A 20,886-nucleotide genomic window follows, 5' to 3' on the forward strand; every position below is an offset into this window, starting at 1 on the left:
AGAATGAAACTAAATTTACAGTAGTCTTTCAACCATGTCAAAAACTTTAACTAAAGAGCTGTTTCACAGTTCTTAAGTTTTTGAGAAAATTTAACTCATAGTTGTTAATCAGAAAACCACTTAACAGAAATTGAAGTTGTAACACTACACATGCTTACACTGAATATTTTGAAAATTTTGATTGGACTTAATAAGGGTGATAAGGGTAGTCAAATAATGATCTACAACTAAATACAACAAATATGAAAGTTGACCACAGCAAGCTGTTTTAGAGGTGACAAATTATATCTAAAGTGAGGTTAAGGGATTTTACAAAAGTCTTGCCAGTTTATTTAACTCTACAAAAATGTGACTTCAACAGCAAATTTGAAATGTTCATTTATTGACCCTACTACAAACATCATATAAACAACGTCTACACTTTGGGAGGAAAGTGAAGTATGTAATGCTTATTCTTTGGAGAGGCCAGAGTTCATCCTCTGCATTGCTTTTCAACGGTACAGCCATACAGTTGGCAAATGACCGAACAGCTGGCGGCTCACAGCGCACCGCCTGGTGACAGCACTCCGGGCTGATAAGCGCTCTAAAGAGGTAAGAGACACCCATTCAAGTCTGGGACCTGTCATTTCCTGAACAACCCAGAGAACTGGGAAGTTATTTCCAGGAAGAGAAAAAAAACGTCCTTGTGATCTAGAGCATTAATAACAGAGTTTATAGCCTCCTCTAGTTTTATGCGTCTTGGTGCGATCAGGCGCGCAACAGAAGGTGTGCGCACATGGGCGAACATTTGTCATTTTAACTCAGTGACCGGAAAAAAAAAAAAAAACTGTGAAAAAGTTAAGTTATACAAGAAAGAAGGAAGATCGAGATGTCTACTTCTTCTACTCCCGGGCGGGAGAACACGAAGAACTCCAGGAAGTTTTCAGGAGTGGCACGTGGAAAGAGACCACCGGATCTGGAGCTCTCGGAAACCGCCTTCAATGGGCATGAATCAGGAACAGCTGCGGGCAGCAACGACACAATGCAAGGAGAAGGCAGATCCCGTGTTGAAGCTCCCCCTGTTCACCTGGACCCCTACCTGTCTCATCCCCGGATGTCTGTGCGGATGTCGGTGTACAGCACCGGGGTTCGCCCAGCTGTTACCCGCGCCTACATCCAGGGACAGGTGTACAATTTTCTGGAAAGGCCGTCTGGCTGGAAGTGCTTCATGTATCACTTCACAGTGTAAGTGTTTTTCTTCAAATCTTCTTTATGTATAAGCCTCTGGATCCGCGGGGTATTTCGTGGGGATTATTATAAACAGATTCAAATTACACAGGGAGTTAGTTGCACTTGCAAAGTGTTGCATTGGAAGGTCTTACAACAAAGAGCTGTTAATCTTTTGAATTTAAGAAAGATGCTGATCAGACAGCCATGCAGCTCTAGTTTCCAATGGGAAGGATGAAAGGACTAGGCTGAAAATAAATGTGATCCATTAAAATGTATGAAACCTTGGGAGCACTGTGATGACACTTTTACACACATTTTTAATTTGGAAACATGTTTTTTTTTGTCTAAGCACCAATCTGTATTTAATTTTCCAGAGTTGCTTTAAGGATTGACTGTATTGTACTCAGAGATCCTTTTAAAAACACACATAATCTCTCCTGCCAGATGCAATGTTATTTTTCTTTTCTTTCTAGTTTCTGTACATCACAGATGAAATATCAAGTAAAGTCTCTGTTTATGTTTTGAATTGATGCAATCCACCTCCATGAAACTCACAAGCTTTAAACTGGATGCATGTAATGGTAACCAGCCAGAGGTTTTGGAATGGTTTTCTAGCACACCCCCATGTGTGCTGTCCATCCCTGCTTACTGGCACTGATAGCGGGCAGCTAAACTTGGCAGGGTGCATGCTGTGGAGGAGGCAGCTGCCCGGTCTTGCCCTGCTACTCTGTGACCCTCTGGTGTCGGTGGGGACACAGAGGAACGCAGCCTGTCGGAGCGGGTTAGAATCTGAGTGACTCAAAGGGAACATGAGCGAGCGTAATGCAACTCCAGCATATTTAAACGCCAAGTTCACAGAGCATTTCAGAAAGGAAATTATATGGTTAAACACTGTTCTTTGTTCAGTTATGCATGTATGTAGCCTTTATTCAACCAGGTATGTCTCGTTGAGATTAAAAATGTCTTTGTTCAAGAGAGACCTTGAATTACTGGATTTTTAAATTATATTTCTTAAAAAACAATCTTCCTGCTTTTGTTGCGTATAGTTGTTGGTTTTAAATTATGTGTTTGTTAAATCTACTTATGTTTAGAAAAAATGTGCTTACTCACTAGTTTCATTACATTTCTGGGGTCCAATGTTTCTGTTTGCTGCAGCTCATCTCCTTTTCTCATGACAGCATTCTTTGCCATGTTACTGGAAGGTTCTTGTTTCACTAATGTTATGACTTTATTGGCCTAAGGGTTTAATGAAATTGGCCTTTCTCTGCACCCCCTAAAACAAATATGATGTCAATGGCTTTTGTATTGATTGTAGATGCTTAGCAGTGTGAGAGACTGTAAAAGGTTGGTGAGAGTGATGCAGCAGGTTGTAGCATGAAATTGCACATTTGTGCTAAAAGTGGTGATGGAAGGTCTACATGGCTGATTTCTACGTCTCATATTTCCAAATGTGTTTGTGTTAGCCAGCTGTGGATAGAAACAAGGTCAGAGTTAAATAAAGGATATATTTCATGGCCTCTTCAATTGACATTACGGGAAAATACAGCTTTGGTTGGAGGGACAAAACAATTGAATTCACATTTTCTGTTCAAACATATGAAACCGCATGCGAGACCTGTCAAAAGCATTTATATATCTTAAACTTTTTCACATTTTGTCAATTTCTCACCTCAAACGTTAATACATTTTATTGGAATTTTATGTGATAGCTCAACACAAAATATTGTATAACTGTAAAATAATAAGATAAACAGATAAAGAAATATGGAGGCACATGGTTTTTAAAAGGTTTTTCATGAATAAAGTATACCTTGCATTTGAGTCGATATTATTTAGAGTCCCATTTCAACAATAAAAAATCAAGTCTTTTGACCTATTTTATCAATCTCCCTGCTTTGCATAGACTAAATTGTTGCCCTTTCTTCTTTGCAACACAGTTGAAGTTCATTTAAATAGATTTAGAATATCTGGAAACATCCATTTTGAATGGCTTCTCAACTGGATGGAGATGTGGACTTTGACTAAGCCATTCTGAACAAGAACATGTTCCCATCTAAAGTTATTTGCTGCTATAGATATATGTTTAAGGTGGTTCTCCTGCTAAAAGGTGAACCTCTGTCCCATTCTAAAGTTATCCCCACACTTGAACAGTAGAGGATTTCACTCTATTTAGCTTCCTTCATTTTTGTTTTTATTAGTAAAACCATTTTGAGACATTGCATAACTTTCATTTTACATCCCAATTATGCACTACTTTGCATGTGTATCTTTTAAAATTCCAATAAAATACACTGAAGTTGCATAGAGTCTGAGAATATTTTGTGATAAAATGTGGTAAAGTTCAAATGGTAAAAACATTTTAGCAAGGCACTGTGCAAATACTTATTATATAAATTGTAGCTAGATCATAAACAGATGTGTTGTGATATGAAATCTTCCTGCAGGTATCTGGGGCTCAGTACAGAACTTTGTTTTGCAAATATTTGGTAGAGGAGCAGCTATGAACAACCATGTTCTTGTCATTGACCCAGAACTCAAACATCAAAGTGACCCAAAGCCTTATCAGAGTGTTTCTTGTGTGTTTGCACTTGGATATACATAGGTTCGGTGATACAGTATACCTATGCTTTAGATCTGTTCCATTATGGTAAATATTATGAATAATATGTTTTATGTACAATGTATGTATGGAAAATATGTAAATATGTGCAAGTACATATTTAGCTTCATGGAACAGATACAATCCATTGCAACACTGCAGCATAGAATGGTTATAGATATTTAGTTCTCCTTTTTGTTTCAGCAAAACTTTTTTCTTTGTGGTTCTGTGGGAGTGACAAACAGCTAAATGGGATGTTTTGGTCAGCAGCAGCATGGATTCACCCCACATGCTGGGCCTAGATGCGTCAGCTGGGAGAGTTAAAAGAAAACGGATATCTCAAAGTGTTTTCCAAACTCAGCTCTATTAAACTAAACTACTTATTCTGACAAACAGTCAGAGGCAGGACGTTCAGACATGCATCAATGATTTAACAAAAAGACTAAGAGATCACAAAGCGTTACCCGTCTTCATTAAAGACACATTTTGACTTACTGTTAGTATTTTATTTTATTGTTTACTGCAATTGTGTGATTTCTCTCTTTTCAAATTCAAGGTGCTCCAGTTTTCTCTACACCTTGTTAAACTTAACCCTAAAATATCAGCAACTTATCTCAACAGATTCTCACACATTTTCAGTGAGCCACAGTAACAACATTCTTTCACCTATTATTTACATACTAGCTGCACTTTGGACTGATAATTTGACAAAGACTTACACCATCTATGTTTCAGCCTTAAATCAATTTAGGAATTATTTCTTGATGGATTAAACATAATAGTAGCTAGTGACATGGTCAGTAGGGTAACCCCAAGTTCTTACTCTATGCTTTTCTACACACAGTGCAACAGAGTGCAAGTGAACCTGTCCATCAATAATAGATAGGTGGAATGCTTTGAGCTTTTGTTTAGACTTCAGTGGAGCCTGTGCTGCTGAGCCAATGTATTATTTTGTCTGTTGCTACACCAAGCCCTTGGGTGTAAAAAGAGACAGAGGCTGTATTTTCTAAGGGCCTTGAGGTAAAGGAATTGTAGTATGATGGAGCAGTTAGTGGTGAGGGAAAGACAAGTTAGAAAGTATTTGCTAAATAAATAGTGAAGCAAAAATCAAAGCTCAGGATTGTTTTACTGTTTATGCTTATTGTCATTGCAAATGACAAAAATAAATTAGATAGGGCTTCACTGAAAAAAAAAAAAATAGTTATCGCTACATCAGAATGATTATTTGGAGATTTCCCTCTGCTGTTGTCTCTTTTCATTATTTTTTATTTTTTCACTGCTTCTGTCACACATATAGTAACATAAATATGCATTGACCAGTGATTAAATATGTATTACAGCTATTTTACTTTTCACTTTCCAGAAGACAAACAGACTTTCATTTACATATGCAACATCCTGGGGACAGAATTTAGGGGACTCCAGTGTCATTTTTACTGTGTTGTTTTGTCTCCATGTTTAGTCATTTCAGACAGGACCATCTGCTTTAGCGGTGTTATCCAGCAGCCCTGAGCAGATCCCTCCTCGGTCTTTTATCTGTGTTGACGTGTGGTGTGCACGTTTTTCACTGTGTGTGTATGTGTTAGCTCAGAGGGGGGGCATTTGGATTCCTGGCGGGACTTCAATAAACGGGGAGCAGTAGCAAGAAGTGATAAGGGTCTTCGTGGTGCAAACAAAACTGTTGCTACACATACTTTCCATCAGGCCTACTCGAAGAGGATTAACTCTGTGATGACTTGTGGTTCTTTAGTAAAAGTTGAAATCCTCAAAGACAAGACAAAGGACCACATTTTTATTGATGTCATAAAATGTTATGCTTTATGCAAGTATCACTTTTTGGCTTACAGATACACTATTAGAGTTGCAAAGGTTTATGCATTTTCTCAATTTGACATATTGGCAGTGTTTAAATGGAAAAAAAAAATAAAAACAGGTAAAAAAAATTGATGTTGGGTAAAATTCCTTGACTTTGAAGTATCACCATGTGTCAGGAGATAGACACAAAGTTGAATTGTCTTTTTCTCCATTGTTCTGCATTGAAGCTTTTCTGGATCCATTGTCTTTTCCATTGTTTTCTTTTATAAGCCTTTCTGTTGCTTTTCCTTATTTGCTGCCAATTTCCTGAAATTTATTTTAGTTGTACCTTCAACTGTTGGCGTTTCAGAGATCTTAAAGCTGTTCCCTTGGTTTGACTCGCGGTAATTCAGCCGGCACTTTGACATTTATGACTTTTTACCTTGATATTTCAGTCTTAATTGTGTAGATTAAGTCTGCAGCTGTCACCATTTTAAGCTTCGCTCACAGATGTCATCCAGGTGCACTGAGAGAATAATGTAAATGTTACAATTTGGATGCTCACAGTTATGTATGGGATCCATGTCCATCTGCTCTGCAGTGATAACACAGAGTGACTCTGCAGTGAATCTAGTTAATGTTATCATTTTCAAACTCAGCAGTGTTATAACAGCCACATGTTCTCTGCTCTGGAGAGCAGCAACTCATTGAGATGGTGATTATTCTACTTGTTCAGTAAATTACCATTATCTACTGTATGGGTTAACAAGAGTAATGGGGATCAAAGGGACAATCTACATAGTCTCTTTATTAATCCTGAAGCTTATAGCAGTATGAGATATTCATCTGAAAGTAACATGATCCACAGAATCTGATAATGTTCCCTTAGCTTATAGCTTTTTAGCTGTGTCAGGGTGAAACCTGAGTGTTTCATTATTTTACAATGAAACTTTTCGCTGAGTTTCATTCATATGGGATTTATTTTGCGTAAATATAATGTTAAAAACTGTTACTTCCTAAGACCCAAGTCTGAATGAGCAATGAGAGCAAGAGGTCCAACGCTTACTTTAAACACTGACTAGGGTCAATTTTGACTAAATATTAGAATAGGCAGCAAGTAAAACAGTAGTAAAAATTACACATAAAAAAATCACGCTCACGTTCTGTGAATTTCTTTGTCTATTTCCACATCAATCATAGCTTAGTAATCTCTTTTTTTGGGTTTAACACTCCAAAGACTTCAGCATGGGATAAAATTGGGATGGAGCTACATTTTTTCTGTCAAAATTGGGGTTCATGAAGATTTTGTTTTTTGTTTTCAGAATTACCTTAACAATTCTTTTGGGGGGTTTTCAACACAGCAAGACACTACATCCTCTGTTTTTTAAATGTGTTTTTAAAATGTGATGTGCTTAATTTCTGCCCTTGATTCTAAGAGATGAGTGCATTAATTATATGCAGATAAGACAACCCCTCACAAGTTCAGAAAAGACAATGCTTAAAATTCCAGCTTTTCTTATTCCACAAACAAAGCAGGTATTGAAATGATCAAAGATGAAGGGGGTGAAAATAAATTAAAACAAAGTTCTGACCTGTCTAATAATTGCTGAGTGATGCCTGTTTCTAGTTCACTGCTGCAGATTTAAAAAGGCAGGGGAGTCTATTAGATTGCAAATATATTATATAACCACTTTGCAAATATGTACTGCACGTACTTGTTTTACTTTGTGAAAAAGAAATCTGCTTGTGATTATGACCTGGTAGTATTACTTACTAATAAATTATTGTTGGAAAATATCTGCCTTTGTTTTTAGTTTCAGAATCAGAAGAACGCAGTCGATTAACCAGAGAATTATTTCTTTAGTTGCATTGATTACTGCAACAGTGTCTTCTTAGGTCTGCCTGAAAAGCCTGACAGATCAGACAATTTTCTAATGACTACTTCCACGTCTAAGCTAAAATGGCCTTAAGGTAGCTTCTTGAACATGACAGTGAGTTCACTGCACTCCAAAGGCATCCGCAGTCGACAAATCTCAATCCAACAGAACACCTTTGGAATGTGGTGAAACAGAACATTCCTATCAGGGATATGCAAGCAACCAATCTGCAGTTACTGCATGATGCTATCGAGTCAATATGTACTAAAATATCTGTGGAATGTTTCTGACACTTTGTTGAATCTGTGCCGTAAAGGATTCAGGCACTTTTGAAGGCAAAAGAGAGTCTAAATGAGGTGTATCTAAGAAAGTCAGTGTGTGTGGCTATACCACGTGATGATATGGTAAAGATGATATCCATGAAGATCCTGTGTTTATGATAACTCACAAATATGGGACACACATCATTAAATATTGGATGATTCAACATTTTAAGGGGATGTGTGGAAACCCTAAAGCTAGGATAGGCTCCAGCTTCCTAGTGACCTTGACTAAGATTAGATGGGTATAAAAAAAGAATTGATGATGTCATTACAGTAATTTCTTTTACACTCTTGTCAATAATAGACGAAGAAAAGCATCTGGCAGATCGTTTCTTGTCGGCTATTATGCAAATGACATTTACTTCTAATTCCATGTTAACTGCATGCTGCTTTCTATGTAGGTCAATGAATCACAAGTATAAAACAAGCCTTTGGATTTATTCACAATCTCCTATTTCATTCACTCGTTCAAGCTTTTATCCTCACATTTCTCACCACCTCTTGCCAGCAGAATAATGAGTTTGTCCTTCCTTCAATGTCAACCTTTCTGCAAAATTTCATAAAAAGTTCATTTTCTATTTTACCTGGTAAATAGCTGAACCGCTGAAACACCTTCATCCAAATTTAGCCCAAACCTAGACAAACCTGAAGCAAATGAAATGAAAACAGGAACTCTGGTCCTACTTGGTGGGTTGAAACACATGAGAGCGAGGAAATAAGTTGAGATGGGCTCGTGAGTTATATTGCAGTTCACCCTGCTTGCCCGACTTCCTCTTCTTCGATTGAAATTGAAAAGTATCCCTCATATTGACTTTTATGAACAGCTCTGAAAAATGATATACACAGGGTAGCAGACTGTATTCCGACTTTTATTTCGGGTTGCAAGTTACTACATTTGAATTTCAAAAACAAACTGCTCTTTTTATTCAGATCTCAAAAACATGTTCATAAAAGACTCATGAAATCCAGTTCATCCCTAAATTTGTAATCTCTAAGAGTCAGAACTGGATTTATATTGATGCTACTTCTTTCTGTGGTGAAGTGTCAAAGCAGCTTCAAGCCTTTACTTGAAGAATTGCGTTTTTCTTTTTTTTCTTCTTATAAGTAGCTTGAAGGGTTTTGAACATCTTTTTGTTGTCACATTTGAAGCACTTTTCAACTCAAGAGGGATATTGGTCAAAGAGTAATTTAGTACTTAGAGATAGTGTAAGTGGGTTGTACAATTCAGTATAGGAACATATGACACATTCTGCATGTTCTTTGCATTTATATGCATACATTTTCTAAAAGTTCAGTTTTCCCTTCAGAGAGCACAGTTTCCTCAGTTTTTGTCAGATACTTGAACTAAACACCAAAGTTGAGTTAAGCCTTTTCACTTTTGATCAGAATCTGAAACGTTGACATAAATATGAGCAGGGATTGAGGAGATTCATGTTTGCCTGACAGACTGCAAGCAACATAGAGCTTTGATTTGAGAAGTGTTTTTTTATTGGTGTAGAAGGTTTGCTTCAGCTTAATTATAGACTCAGCTCCCACAGGAATATAGAAAGTGACTTCTAACATAAACAACATTTCAATCAAGACATTTTCTGCTTTGATCTATACAGGTTCCTCATAGTACTGGCTTGTCTGATCCTCAGTGTCCTCTCTACCATCGACCAATTCCAAGCTCTGGCTCACACAACTCTCTTCTGGATGGTAAGTTTAGAGAAATATTCTGACATTCTTCGTGGAAAAATATAGCAAAATGAAATTGCAAGTCAAGTGTCAACAAAACATGAAGATGCTACTAATAACAACCCGTAACCATTAAAAACACAACAGTCATAACATAAAAAAGTATCACTTTTGTGATCTCCTGAAGGATGGAGATTTCGTTCAGGTGAAATCTCCATCCGAGTAAGAAACTATTTTTGAAAACATTACAAAGTGTGACAAACTCAACTTACATGGGATACTCTGGTAAACCTAAGCTAAAAATGCCCAAAAAAGCAATAATCATTGGCATTCAGAAAAAATGTGACAAAAAACATATTAAAAACATATTGGCTTAGCAAGTTTATTTTCTTTGGAGTGATGTTAGTTCACATAGTAGCTAGTTTTGATTCAATCAGTGAAAAAAACAAAGTAGGATTTCCTTTCGATCCGCACATCCACCAATGTCATTCATCTTTGTGAATTTCATCTAGATAATTAGCATCACCTCTAACTAAATGCTGTGTTGTAGAGCAAAGAATAACCCTCTTGAAACAGAGCTTGAAGGTGAATGTTAAAATCTCTGCAAGGACAGAGATTTTAACATTCTGTGAACGAACTTCCCTTTCAATGTAGAGTTTATATCTTTTGTGTGTGGGATTTACTCGAGGTTTTCCGGCTCCCAGCCACAGTCAGACCACTATTTGATGGTTCAAATTGCCATTATGCATGTGTTGACGGTTGTTTGTCTTCTCATTGCTTGGAGTTTGTCCTGCTTTACACTCTTGATAGGATTAATCAAGTAAATAAAAAAGATGTGTGGATGAATACTCTGTAAATATGAACACTCCCTCTGTGATTGAATAAAGCTAAATTCTGATATAGAGTATGCCAGTCCGAGGTAGAAAACTGACTCTCTTCCTCACAAAAAATAATTACCTATTACTTGGATGGAAATTACTTTAATAATTTTTGCAGATATTATTTGCTCAGTTGAGCTAAGATTAAGTTCATTTTAGACTTTTGTCACTGGGTTGTTAATAAGTAATATTTGAATCGTATTATTATTATTATTATTATTATTATTATTATTATTATTATTATTATTATTATTATTATTTTGTTTTTTCATTAACTGTATGTGGAAAATCATCATAATCAATAGAAATAAAGCCACGGAAACATCAGTGTTCAATTAATCTATATGATGTGTTTCATGTAGATAAATGAGCTGCTGAAGTATTATTATGAACTATTCATAACATCCCATCTTAGTGAAATACCATGGCACACAGCGACAAAAAATACACACTTTGAGTGTGAAGGTCTGTCAGCTGAACTACATGAATGAAGAACTAAAGCTCATGTAGAAGGAAAAGTACCAATTTACAAATTGTGTTGGTGCAAATTGATTGGGTAATTGTAATAGTTTAAAATGAATTGGTTAAATGTTTAATATAAAAATTACAAATATCAAATCTCATTTCCCTAAAAGTAATATTAGTGCTTAACAGGCTCAAAAAACTGACTCAAATAGAACTGTTTACATGGAACTGCACAACACATTTTTAAAAACAATTTCAGTGTGTCCTGGTGGCTTGACAGAGCTAACGCGACTCCTCCAAAATCAATATTTAAAGGGATCAACTTAACCCCAATCTTCTCAGTCAGGGAACAGTTGGGTGGTGGCTCCCTCAAACTCAGATGAAAGAAAACCCATTCAAGGAATAAAAAAGAGCTGAGGATTTGCTGTGTGTAGAAATGAAGAGTGCTGCATGTGACAAGTTCACCTTGGACTGAGAATATTTGGATGAGACGAGAACAAGTCCTTCATGAGCTGTTATAATAGAGTGCCAGATCCTAGAAGTATATTATCAGCTTCATGAGGAAAACAGTAAAACATGATTGTGTGAGCGGGATCTGTAATTAAAATGAAGAATTGTTAATTTTGTCATTATTGCACAATCAGGAAATATACATTTCCTTTGCAAAAATATTTTCCACCTTAGGTTCCCCCTGAGGAGATGTTTAATCTTCCTATTCTTCTCGACTCAGATAATGCATAATTAATATTTACGACTGAACCTCTAGAAATCCCAGACAATCATCTGTTTCGTTCTCTGACCCAGGGGGACTGTTTAGTGCTTGGTGCTTTCTAGTTGGGAGATTTTCTCTGACCCTCCACCCCTTTCATTCATTCCTCCTCTGTGACATAAGCCTTTCTTTTTGTCTTCCTTCTTTCTTCCTTCCCACAAGGTTAACACAGACCACACTGCTCTGTGCTTTGAGATGCAGCTCTGGCTGATGTGCTTTTGGTCAGATGCTTGGCAGTCTGCGCCAAAGATTTTCCTTTTTTTTTTTTTTTCCCCCACTTTTTAGGATGCAAAATATGGACCATTTAAATAAATGTGTCAAATTTCAGAGTGAATTGAATGAGATGTTTCACCTCAAATTTTAATTAGTAATGGAGATATTTTTTTACCCATTGCTGATTTCCTTTTCTTCTAAGAAATTACATAAGTGGGAGTATAAACAAAGTTTGCATGTAAAATGATGATTGATTTGGGTCAAAGATGTTGCTGTGAGGAACCCTGGGACTTGGACTCTGTGTGGGGGAAATGACTTTGGGAGGAATCCTAGATTTATTGTTCTCCTTGTGGCTTCTGTAATGAGAGAAAAGAAAGAGCAGGAGCAGGAAAAGGTGGGCCTGTGATCATTATGTGACTTAGAGGTTAGAAAGATGTATTGGTTTTTGTCTTTTTAATTGTTATATCTTTATTCACAAATATGTGTCTTTCGGTGGAATTCTGGAGAATTTTCTGGCACATTCTGAAACTTTATTTTATGTCCACATTTACCACATCACAAACACAAACTTAAATGCATTTTATTTGTATTTTAATTGATAAAAAAGAGATAAAAATAATCAGAGAATGAATTGAAAAGAAGATGATACATGACTTTGAGATTTTTTTTAATTGCATGACTTTTTCCAACTTGATAATTACAGTGAAGTTATTAGCATGGCTGTATATTTTGCAGAAATGCTAAATATACAACAAAATATGCATCAGACTATGAATTGCCCAAGACACAAAGGAACACACAACACATCCCCGATGTTATGGTGATTAAAACGAGGTCAGAAAATCTACCAGACTCCTTGCAGCAACCATGTGCAGTGACTTCTGCTCCAACTTCCTCGATTATCTATGAAACTGCCTTCACAAGGCATTAGTGTAGCTTGGGCACCAGTGTTGTATATCTGTCAAATAGATTTCCTCTGAAATCAAATAAATGGGCCAGTCTTCACAACCTTTTCAGCAAGATGTCCCCCCAAGCTGCCTTTTCTCACACAGCTGTAAAATAATTTCAATTTAAACGCAATGTGAGTTGAAATTCAGCCGTTACAAAAGTTACCCGCATAGCTTAGATCACTTATTTCTTTGTTTGTGTGGAGATTAAATTTGTTACTTTAACACACTTGAAGACAGTTTCATATCGACGTCTTCATTTATGATTTTGGAAAGCAGACACATGTTTATGCAACATACGTCCCCATATATCTATAAAACTGCCATAAAATAAGACACAGAGTTAATGATATAGGCTTCTATTGTCACTATTAGGATGTAAAATACACAGCAAGGCTAAAATAAACCTCAAAACAATCTGAAGTAACTTACATTATTAAAATATACAATTTGACTTTCATTTATGATTAAAAGGTGTTTTGTTTTATATCTAAAATCTCCTCACTAATTTAATAAAGGGTTTTAGATTTTTGAGTTGCTAACCTTTTTTCAAAAACAGCTGCTGCTTTTAAGTTATAACTTGCAAAGAAAGCAAAAGAAAATGTTTGGCCTTTTTCTTTCTTCTGTTGTAAGTTCAAAGGTATCCCTCTATATAACTCATCACACACATCTTGCAGAACATTTTCCTTCTGTGCCTTCTGTGTTAAGTTATAAAAAAAGACCTAATAAAATACAGATGAAGATATTGCTATAAAGTCTCTGTTGGTTTGACTAATTTGGCCATTTGTGATCACACGTTGGCTTTCTTTGATATCTTACAGATTTAAGTGAGTGGAAATGGTTTCTGCATATTTTTTCATCCCTCACTGTTGGTGTGTTGCTTCTTTTTTTTTTTTTTTTTTTTTTTTTTTTGGGAAGGCAGCTTATTTTTCAACTGCAAAGTAAAAACCACCAGTGATTAAATTAGGAAATGAAGCAGTTGGCTGAACATTAGCTTCCGGGAGTACAATTAAACATATTATTCATCCAATTTTCTTTTCAAACGGTGCTATTTTATATTCATTGACTCTGATAAAGAAAGCACTACTAAGAACACTGCTGAAAAAATGTGCAGTTCAACATGGAAACATCATTTGTCAGAACCCTTTAGTGTTCTCCCATCACTCACTCCGTACATGGTGTCATCATAAAAAAAGAAATTGAAGCGGCTATTGACTTTCTCTCAGTTCTTTTTCCTTACGGCTGTCAAATATTAAGACGTAGCTGGATGAAACTGCATTTTACAAAAGATCATTAGTTTCTACTCACTGGACTCATCTAGTGGTCCTTCTTTATTGCAAGGTGGCATTAAACTTGGGTGAAAATAAAATAGCTGAAGTCCGTTGTGTTGAATGTATTCAATCACCATGAATTAAAAAAATGAACAGGTGGAATTAGTCAGTTTTTAGACTGTATAGAATGTTCATGCTATGCAAAATTTAAAAAAATAAAGACAGACTGTCTGTATTTTTCCATTACTGAAAAACCCTTCCAATCTAATTAGTAGACTAATTGCTATAAAGGAAACATATGCAGGGTTTTGTCATTTTCAATCATCCTTTTATTTTAGCTATGCTTACAAAAAAAAAACGAATCCTTGCCGTTTTGCACCAAATTGTTCTAATATATGACAGGAATGTTGCAAAGAATATTTCCTTGAAAGAAATAGTTGCCAGAAATATCAAAATGTTCAACATCAGATGTTAAATTGCATTATGGAAAGGGCTTAAGATTTTCAGTGTCCATCAAAAAGAATAATTACTTTCCACCTGAGGAGGGCACTAATGAATCATGTTTCCACCAATGCAGAGCTTGCTCAGCACTGGCAGCAGGTGGAGTTGTGTGCATCAGCAAGGTGAAGACTATTGGACAATAGTTTTGAGAGACCAGCGATTAGAAAGTTACTTCTATCCAATAAAGTCATCTGGGAAGGACTTGAAATATGCAGTTAGTAAGATTTTACAACAGAAAGCCACTGCAATCTTAATTTCTCAGATAAATTATCCACCTGAATGTTTAGAACATTTTGTCAATCATTTGCCTAGAGAAGAAAAAAGAACTATATGTTCTACCGTAAGTCCAAGAGTAATGTGTGGTCAGGCCTAGGTACTAACATATCATAGCGTTGCTTAGACCAATGAGGACCAACCAGAGAACTGTAAATCTTGTGAGATGTTCCCAGTCTGTAGTGTCCAGTATCAAATGTAGCTCAACAGTATCAAATGTAGCTGACAAAGTCAAAGTTCTCTGCTGAGGCACATGGGGAGAGAAAGCTGGCCCATGTGATCTGGTCCAGCACGTTAGCTTCTGCAGCTTAAATCACCGAATAAGTTAATCATATAAGGGCATCACAATATTTGCATATATGCTTCTGCATAGCTAAGGACCTGTCCGGGTCTTCACACTGAAATAAATTGTCATGGATTTTTTTGAGCAGACTAATGCTCTCTAACGTATAGCAAAAATCAAGAAATTGGTTCGAGGAACGTAACTTTAAGTTTGAAGTCTGAGTGTGATCTCACAATTTCTCAGATCTCAACCCAATATAACAATTTACACGATGTTAACAGCAGATACCATGATGTTATCTGCTGCTAACATCGTGGTATTGGATACCAAAGTGGAGTTCATGCTTTGATGAGGTCTGTTTCCCAAAAATATCAGGATCTCCAAACTACTTGGCAGGTGGTCATTATGCTATGTTTGTTCTGTGTATAAAAGTGTTCAAACTACTTTTGTATCAGTGATAAAATGCTCACCATGAGTGTTCATAATGAACACTTTGGAATCTGTTTTGTTAAATGATGCACAAAAACTTGAATCACAAAGATTCTAATGTAATACAAAGCTTTTGAAGCTTTGTATTACATTCTCATTTTATTATTTCAGATTTTATTGTTAGCTACTAAAACAATCAGAATTGAGACTGTCCATGCAAGTAGCGACCTGCTGTGCAGAAAAAAATGAGAAAAAATAAAGGGCTTAAATGGCAGCTTTAGAACATGCAAGATTTCTGCTTCATTGATTATAATTTTAGTTCGAGTCAAAGAGTTTTGGTTCACATAGCTTATTTTTCCTCTTTTTGCCAGTCAGAAGCATTGTTGTTTACATAATGTTGCCAGTTTCAATTCAGAATATTTCATTTTGAGCAAATTCAGCTTCTAAAATTCACAAAATAGATTGTAAAAAAAAAAAATTAAAACCGCCTCTCCAACAGAGAGCCATCTTGCTTTAGAATGTGAATGTGTTCTCCTTTCCTTGAAGGTCCAATTACTACAAATATTATTTTGTCCCCTGTGCAATAAAAAGCTCTTGATCAACTATGGCCAAGGTTAAGATATTATATAAAGTTTAACATTTAGATTCCTTGTTATTAAGTGTTAGAACTAAACGAATCTAGTTCAGTTATAAGTTGATCGAGAATTGAACTAGATTGTGAATATTATATTTTTTTCCTAATTTTTATATATAACTATATATATCCTCTTTTTCCTCTTATCCTCTTAGTGCTGTATAAATGCAGTCTAAGCCTTTTTCCATGATACCCAACCACAGATGTCACCTTTAAAAATGACCAAGCAGCCACTAGATATCATGCACCAGTAAATCAGAATTAGCTACATATAGACAGGAGATGAATCAAAAGACAATTCTATAATTTGGTGCCAGTTAAACATAAACAAATTGCTTATCTACTGAGGTACACTCAATAATTAGGTCATATTCTGTTGCTCCATCAATCTTTTATAAAATCTATGCCTCTGTTTACATCGGGAAATCACAACTTTCAACGATAATAATTTTCTCCAAGAGGAATCCTGATAGAAAAATCAGATGAAAAACAATCTGAAGAACCCTTCTTTAAAAACAACACAATACAGACAAATTCTTTGAACAAGCATGTCTTAGTCACATATTAATCAGGCACAAGTGCACTGCAGCCGAGTCAGAGAACTCATCAATGAGGTGACACGAATGAAACACTAACGAATGGCGTCTCTTCTGAGGGAGAATCAATAATCCTTAATTAATTGTGTTGACAAGATTAAGACAGTGTGAAAAGCTTTGCAGAGTGCTCACATTTATAATTTAACCATATTTGTTTTAAAGCAAAGGAGGCACAAACCTGAACAGCTGTTCAGGTGCTGTTGCACCAAGTAACCTGCAACAACATCTGATGTTTGTTTTTCTGTCCTTCTGTCCCTCTGCCTCATTTGTCTAACAGGAGATCGTCCTTGTGGTGTTCTTCGGTGTGGAATATTTCGTCCGCGTTTGGTCCGCAGGCTGCCGCAGTAAATATGTTGGCATCTGGGGCCGACTGCGCTTTGCCAGGAAGCCAATATCTATTATAGGTGAAAACACAATCCCCATACACTTGTATATCTCTACCCATGCACACAAGCAGACATGTCACTCCTCACCCACTCTTGCAATTTTTAAACAATAACTGGCAATGTAGCCCGAGCCTCTTCCTAAAATGAGATAGTTAAGACAAATTCGGCATGAAATTAAAACTGTCACTGCAATATTTTCTTGCGTTTAGATTCTATTGTTGAGATTTGTGCCTCCAGGTGCTTATTCTTAAATGTGCCAGTGTGAATATTATTATTACCCACACCTTCGCATTTTACCTGATTAATATAATTACTTTGAATTTTTTAAAAAAGCCAAATGTTTTCTTTTTCTAATCTGTTTCTATCCTAAGATAAACCCCTATTGTCTTATTGATGAACAACTCCAATATGTTCATGTCCCTAACTATGCCAAATTTAAACGGAGATTCATGTGCTTCATTATCACAGATCTGATAGTGGTTGTCGCTTCAATAGTTGTGTTGTCAGTGGGTTCGAAAGGCCAGGTTTTCGCCACCTCTGCTGTAAGGTAAGTAATTCTATGTGTTTAGGTAGAAAATGAAATACAAAGTCTTTAGAGTACCAGTTTAGAGTGACAGCCAGGACCCTAAGCTCTCTTCTACCTTGGTATAAATTAACAAGGTATAAATGTATCTTGTAAATTATACTTGTAAATAGTTTAGTCCTATTATGTGCCTTGCAAAAGTATTAATTTCCCCCAAACTTTCAGGTTTTCCAGATTACATCCACATAATGGGAAGTATTTCAAAGGAATTTTGTGCAACGGATCAACACAAAGTAACATATTTGTGAAGTGAATGAAAAAGAACAAGCAAATAGAAATCTGAGCAGTCTGGAATGCAGCTCCCCAATACTTTGAAGATAATCTAACATTCATGTCCCAGTCGGATTTGCATATCAAGAGGTTGAAGTATTTTCACAAACCCATTCCAGATGAGTGTCAGTAAAACATGCATTTTCAAAACTTGCCACTGCTGTATTTCGCTTGATCCACCTTCCAATCTGATCAGTTTCTTTGTTTATTCTGAAGAAGAGATTACTCACTGGATGATGCTGCCACTACCATGTTTTTTTGTAGGGATGGTGTGTTAGGGGCAATGTAGACAGCAGATGAATCTGCTGTCTACATGTCACATGAAGGCCTCATCTGAGCAGAGTACCCTGTGCTTGGTTTTCTGCATCCTGACTATGCTTCTTCCTCTATTTGGTATTTCAAGCTGCAAAGAGGAGTTCTATCGGTTTTCTTTCAAAAACTATTTTCTTCTTGCCACTCTTAAATTAAAATCCGATTTGTGGCATCCATGACCAATTTTTGTACTGTCAATAGATTCTTCCACCTGAACTATGGACATGTGGATCTTTATCCACTGTTCTTATTGGCTTTTCGACTGCTGGTCTTTTTGTCTGGCCTTTCAGTTAAAATCTATAACTAACAACTTGGTTTGAAATTGTGCCATATCTTTTTGTCACAGCTCTGTAAGATCTTTGAAGTCTGGGGTATTGTTTTAAAACCAAAACATTCTTTACAAGTCTTCAGAATGTTATCTCTGATGTTACCTCTGACCTGTCTGTTAACCGGACATAAATACACCACAGTTTTCAGATTTTTACTTGTAACATATCAAGTAAAACTTTCCTTTTACTTTACAGTTTGGCTCTTCTTTACATTGGTCTACAACATAAAATCCTACATAATTACTGAAAAGTTTGTGGCTGTAACTTGTCAAACTGTGGGCAAGATTATGATGTAGGAGAAGCTTTGCAAGGCAATGTAGAGCCCCAGGTTAGAGTGACAGCTGTCCTCCACATGACCCCAACCTTAAAGTCATTTGGTGCATTTCATTAGAAGCTTAATTTATGTAACATTTATTATTGCTTCCATTCTATTGTCTGCACTGGGATGTCTACTTGCATTTGGCAAACATATATTGTCAGCAGGTAAAAAGTGTTGCATTTTTCCAGAGGGATTCGCTTCCTGCAGATCCTGCGAATGCTGCATGTTGACAGGCAGGGAGGAACCTGGCGTCTCCTGGGCTCAGTTGTCTTCATCCATCGGCAGGTACAAAATCACAACTCTAAATGTGTTGTATATTTCAAGTCCACAGTCATTCCTGTCACTGGGGTTTCAGACTATTATAAATAAGCTGGGGACTCTCCATCTGGGGAGTAATAGCCTCTCCACATCATGTATTATTTTTCTCACTATGCAATGAAATGGATGGTCTTCACATGAATATACATCATACGGTCAAAAATAGTATTCAGAGCAGAGAAGTACAAGAAAAAGCTCAATTATGAACATGGTTGGGTTTTTTAATTTTATAGACACATTAGCTGGAAAGGATTATGTCTTTCTCCAGGGTGTCATTTAACCGAGACACAGAGGTGGCTGTGATTATCCCCAGTGGCCATGGTAGCTGCCTTTAATGTCCATATGAAAGTGATGAGTGATGAGCAGGGTGTCAGGAGTTTTACTCATTCAGGGCCACCTGCTGTTCTTCCTTGCCTTCATGATGGCTACATCACTTATAGCTGCTGAGGATTATCGACAGCTGCTGAGTTTAGATATGAAGACAGTTAATATGGGTGCAGGGAAAATATCAGAGACCTTTTCCAAACAGAGATCGGTGATGTTGACAGCTCTGTAAAAATGTCTAAACATAAAACAAAATGTTCACAAGATGTTCACCCATCCTTTTAAAATTAACAGTGCCAGATGGTGATATAATAAGTACATTGTTGTACTTTTCTATTAATCTTGAGTAATAACTACATCAGGTGCCTTTTTATAGGTTGTTAAAAGTTACTTATTAAAACAGCATAAATGCATAAAAAGCCAATGTAAGATAAAGCAGAAGCACACCGTGTATTAATCTTATTTATACTCATGTTATTCAAGTTATGTTCAAAATAATCATCCTTCAAAAATTGTTACAAGGATGACTCTGTGACACTGTGTAAGACTTATGAAGATGACGATGAAGATCTGCCTATGAAGGCCAGCCTGGGGTTTATTTGGGATTTGCATGATTCTCCATTCATGCGTAGTAGGGCTGCAACGTTTCCTCGAATGATTTGAGTACCTTGATTATTAAAATTCCTCAAGGAACATTTATCTGCCTCGAAGCTTCGTTAAATCATGTTTTACTATTTAGCACACTGTGTTCCTGCTGGATCATTATTTGTGTTGGGCAGTGTTCTCACTTCCACCTATGAGTTGTTGCTAAGTGCTAGCAGCATAACGTCCACTTTTCCATTTTATCATTTTTTGGGGAACAAATAAGCATCCTTAAATTGACCAGTGTGACAATTGGAGAATGACAGCCTTTCTCCTCCTGAGACTTGCTGGTGGCTGGTTCAAGGCAAATGGGGGGAAGAGTGCAGAAGGTGTGTTTATACAGATGAGCGTTTTGGTTGGGAAAAACTGAGCTAATGCAAAAAAACATGTTCATAAAGATGAAGAACACACCAGACAAATCAGAAAAAGATGGAGTGAAGTTTAAAGCAGTTTTACATTATCAAACAATATTTCAAGTTTTGAACACATCGTGAGCACTGCTGAATCCATCATATTAAAAATGTAAATAGTATATCTCAGTGGCAAGGCTACCAAGACATTGTCATCAAGTATGTTTGTTACCTAAGTGACATACATGGCAAGAAGCACATTAATCAAAGAAACAGCCAAGGTCCATGATAACTTAGCGGGATCCACTGTAGTCT

The 20,886-nt window shown here is 36.5% G+C and overlaps 1 protein-coding gene across 2 annotated transcripts in view; it reads left to right on the forward strand.

Annotated features, from left to right (window-relative positions):
• Nucleotides 1–359: 359 nt before the first annotated feature.
• kcnq1.1 (potassium voltage-gated channel, KQT-like subfamily, member 1.1) overlaps nucleotides 360–20,886 on the forward strand; it is a 55,506-nt gene continuing 34,979 nt past the window's right edge. For both annotated transcript variants that reach the window (XM_088004447.1, XM_088004448.1), the window contains exons 1-5: nucleotides 360–1,224; nucleotides 9,410–9,500; nucleotides 17,016–17,142; nucleotides 17,593–17,671; nucleotides 19,126–19,222. In XM_088004447.1, coding sequence (XP_087860573.1) covers nucleotides 869–1,224; nucleotides 9,410–9,500; nucleotides 17,016–17,142; nucleotides 17,593–17,671; nucleotides 19,126–19,222 — 750 coding nt within the window. In that variant the 5' untranslated portion in view covers nucleotides 360–868. The remainder of the gene's footprint in view (nucleotides 1,225–9,409; nucleotides 9,501–17,015; nucleotides 17,143–17,592; nucleotides 17,672–19,125; nucleotides 19,223–20,886) is intronic.

The sequence above is a fragment of the Poecilia mexicana genome, unplaced genomic scaffold (genome assembly GCF_051168715.1).
Source record: "Poecilia mexicana isolate PSO_F unplaced genomic scaffold, ASM5116871v1 scaffold_3, whole genome shotgun sequence".
In the NCBI taxonomy this organism is placed as follows: domain Eukaryota; kingdom Metazoa; phylum Chordata; class Actinopteri; order Cyprinodontiformes; family Poeciliidae; genus Poecilia; species Poecilia mexicana.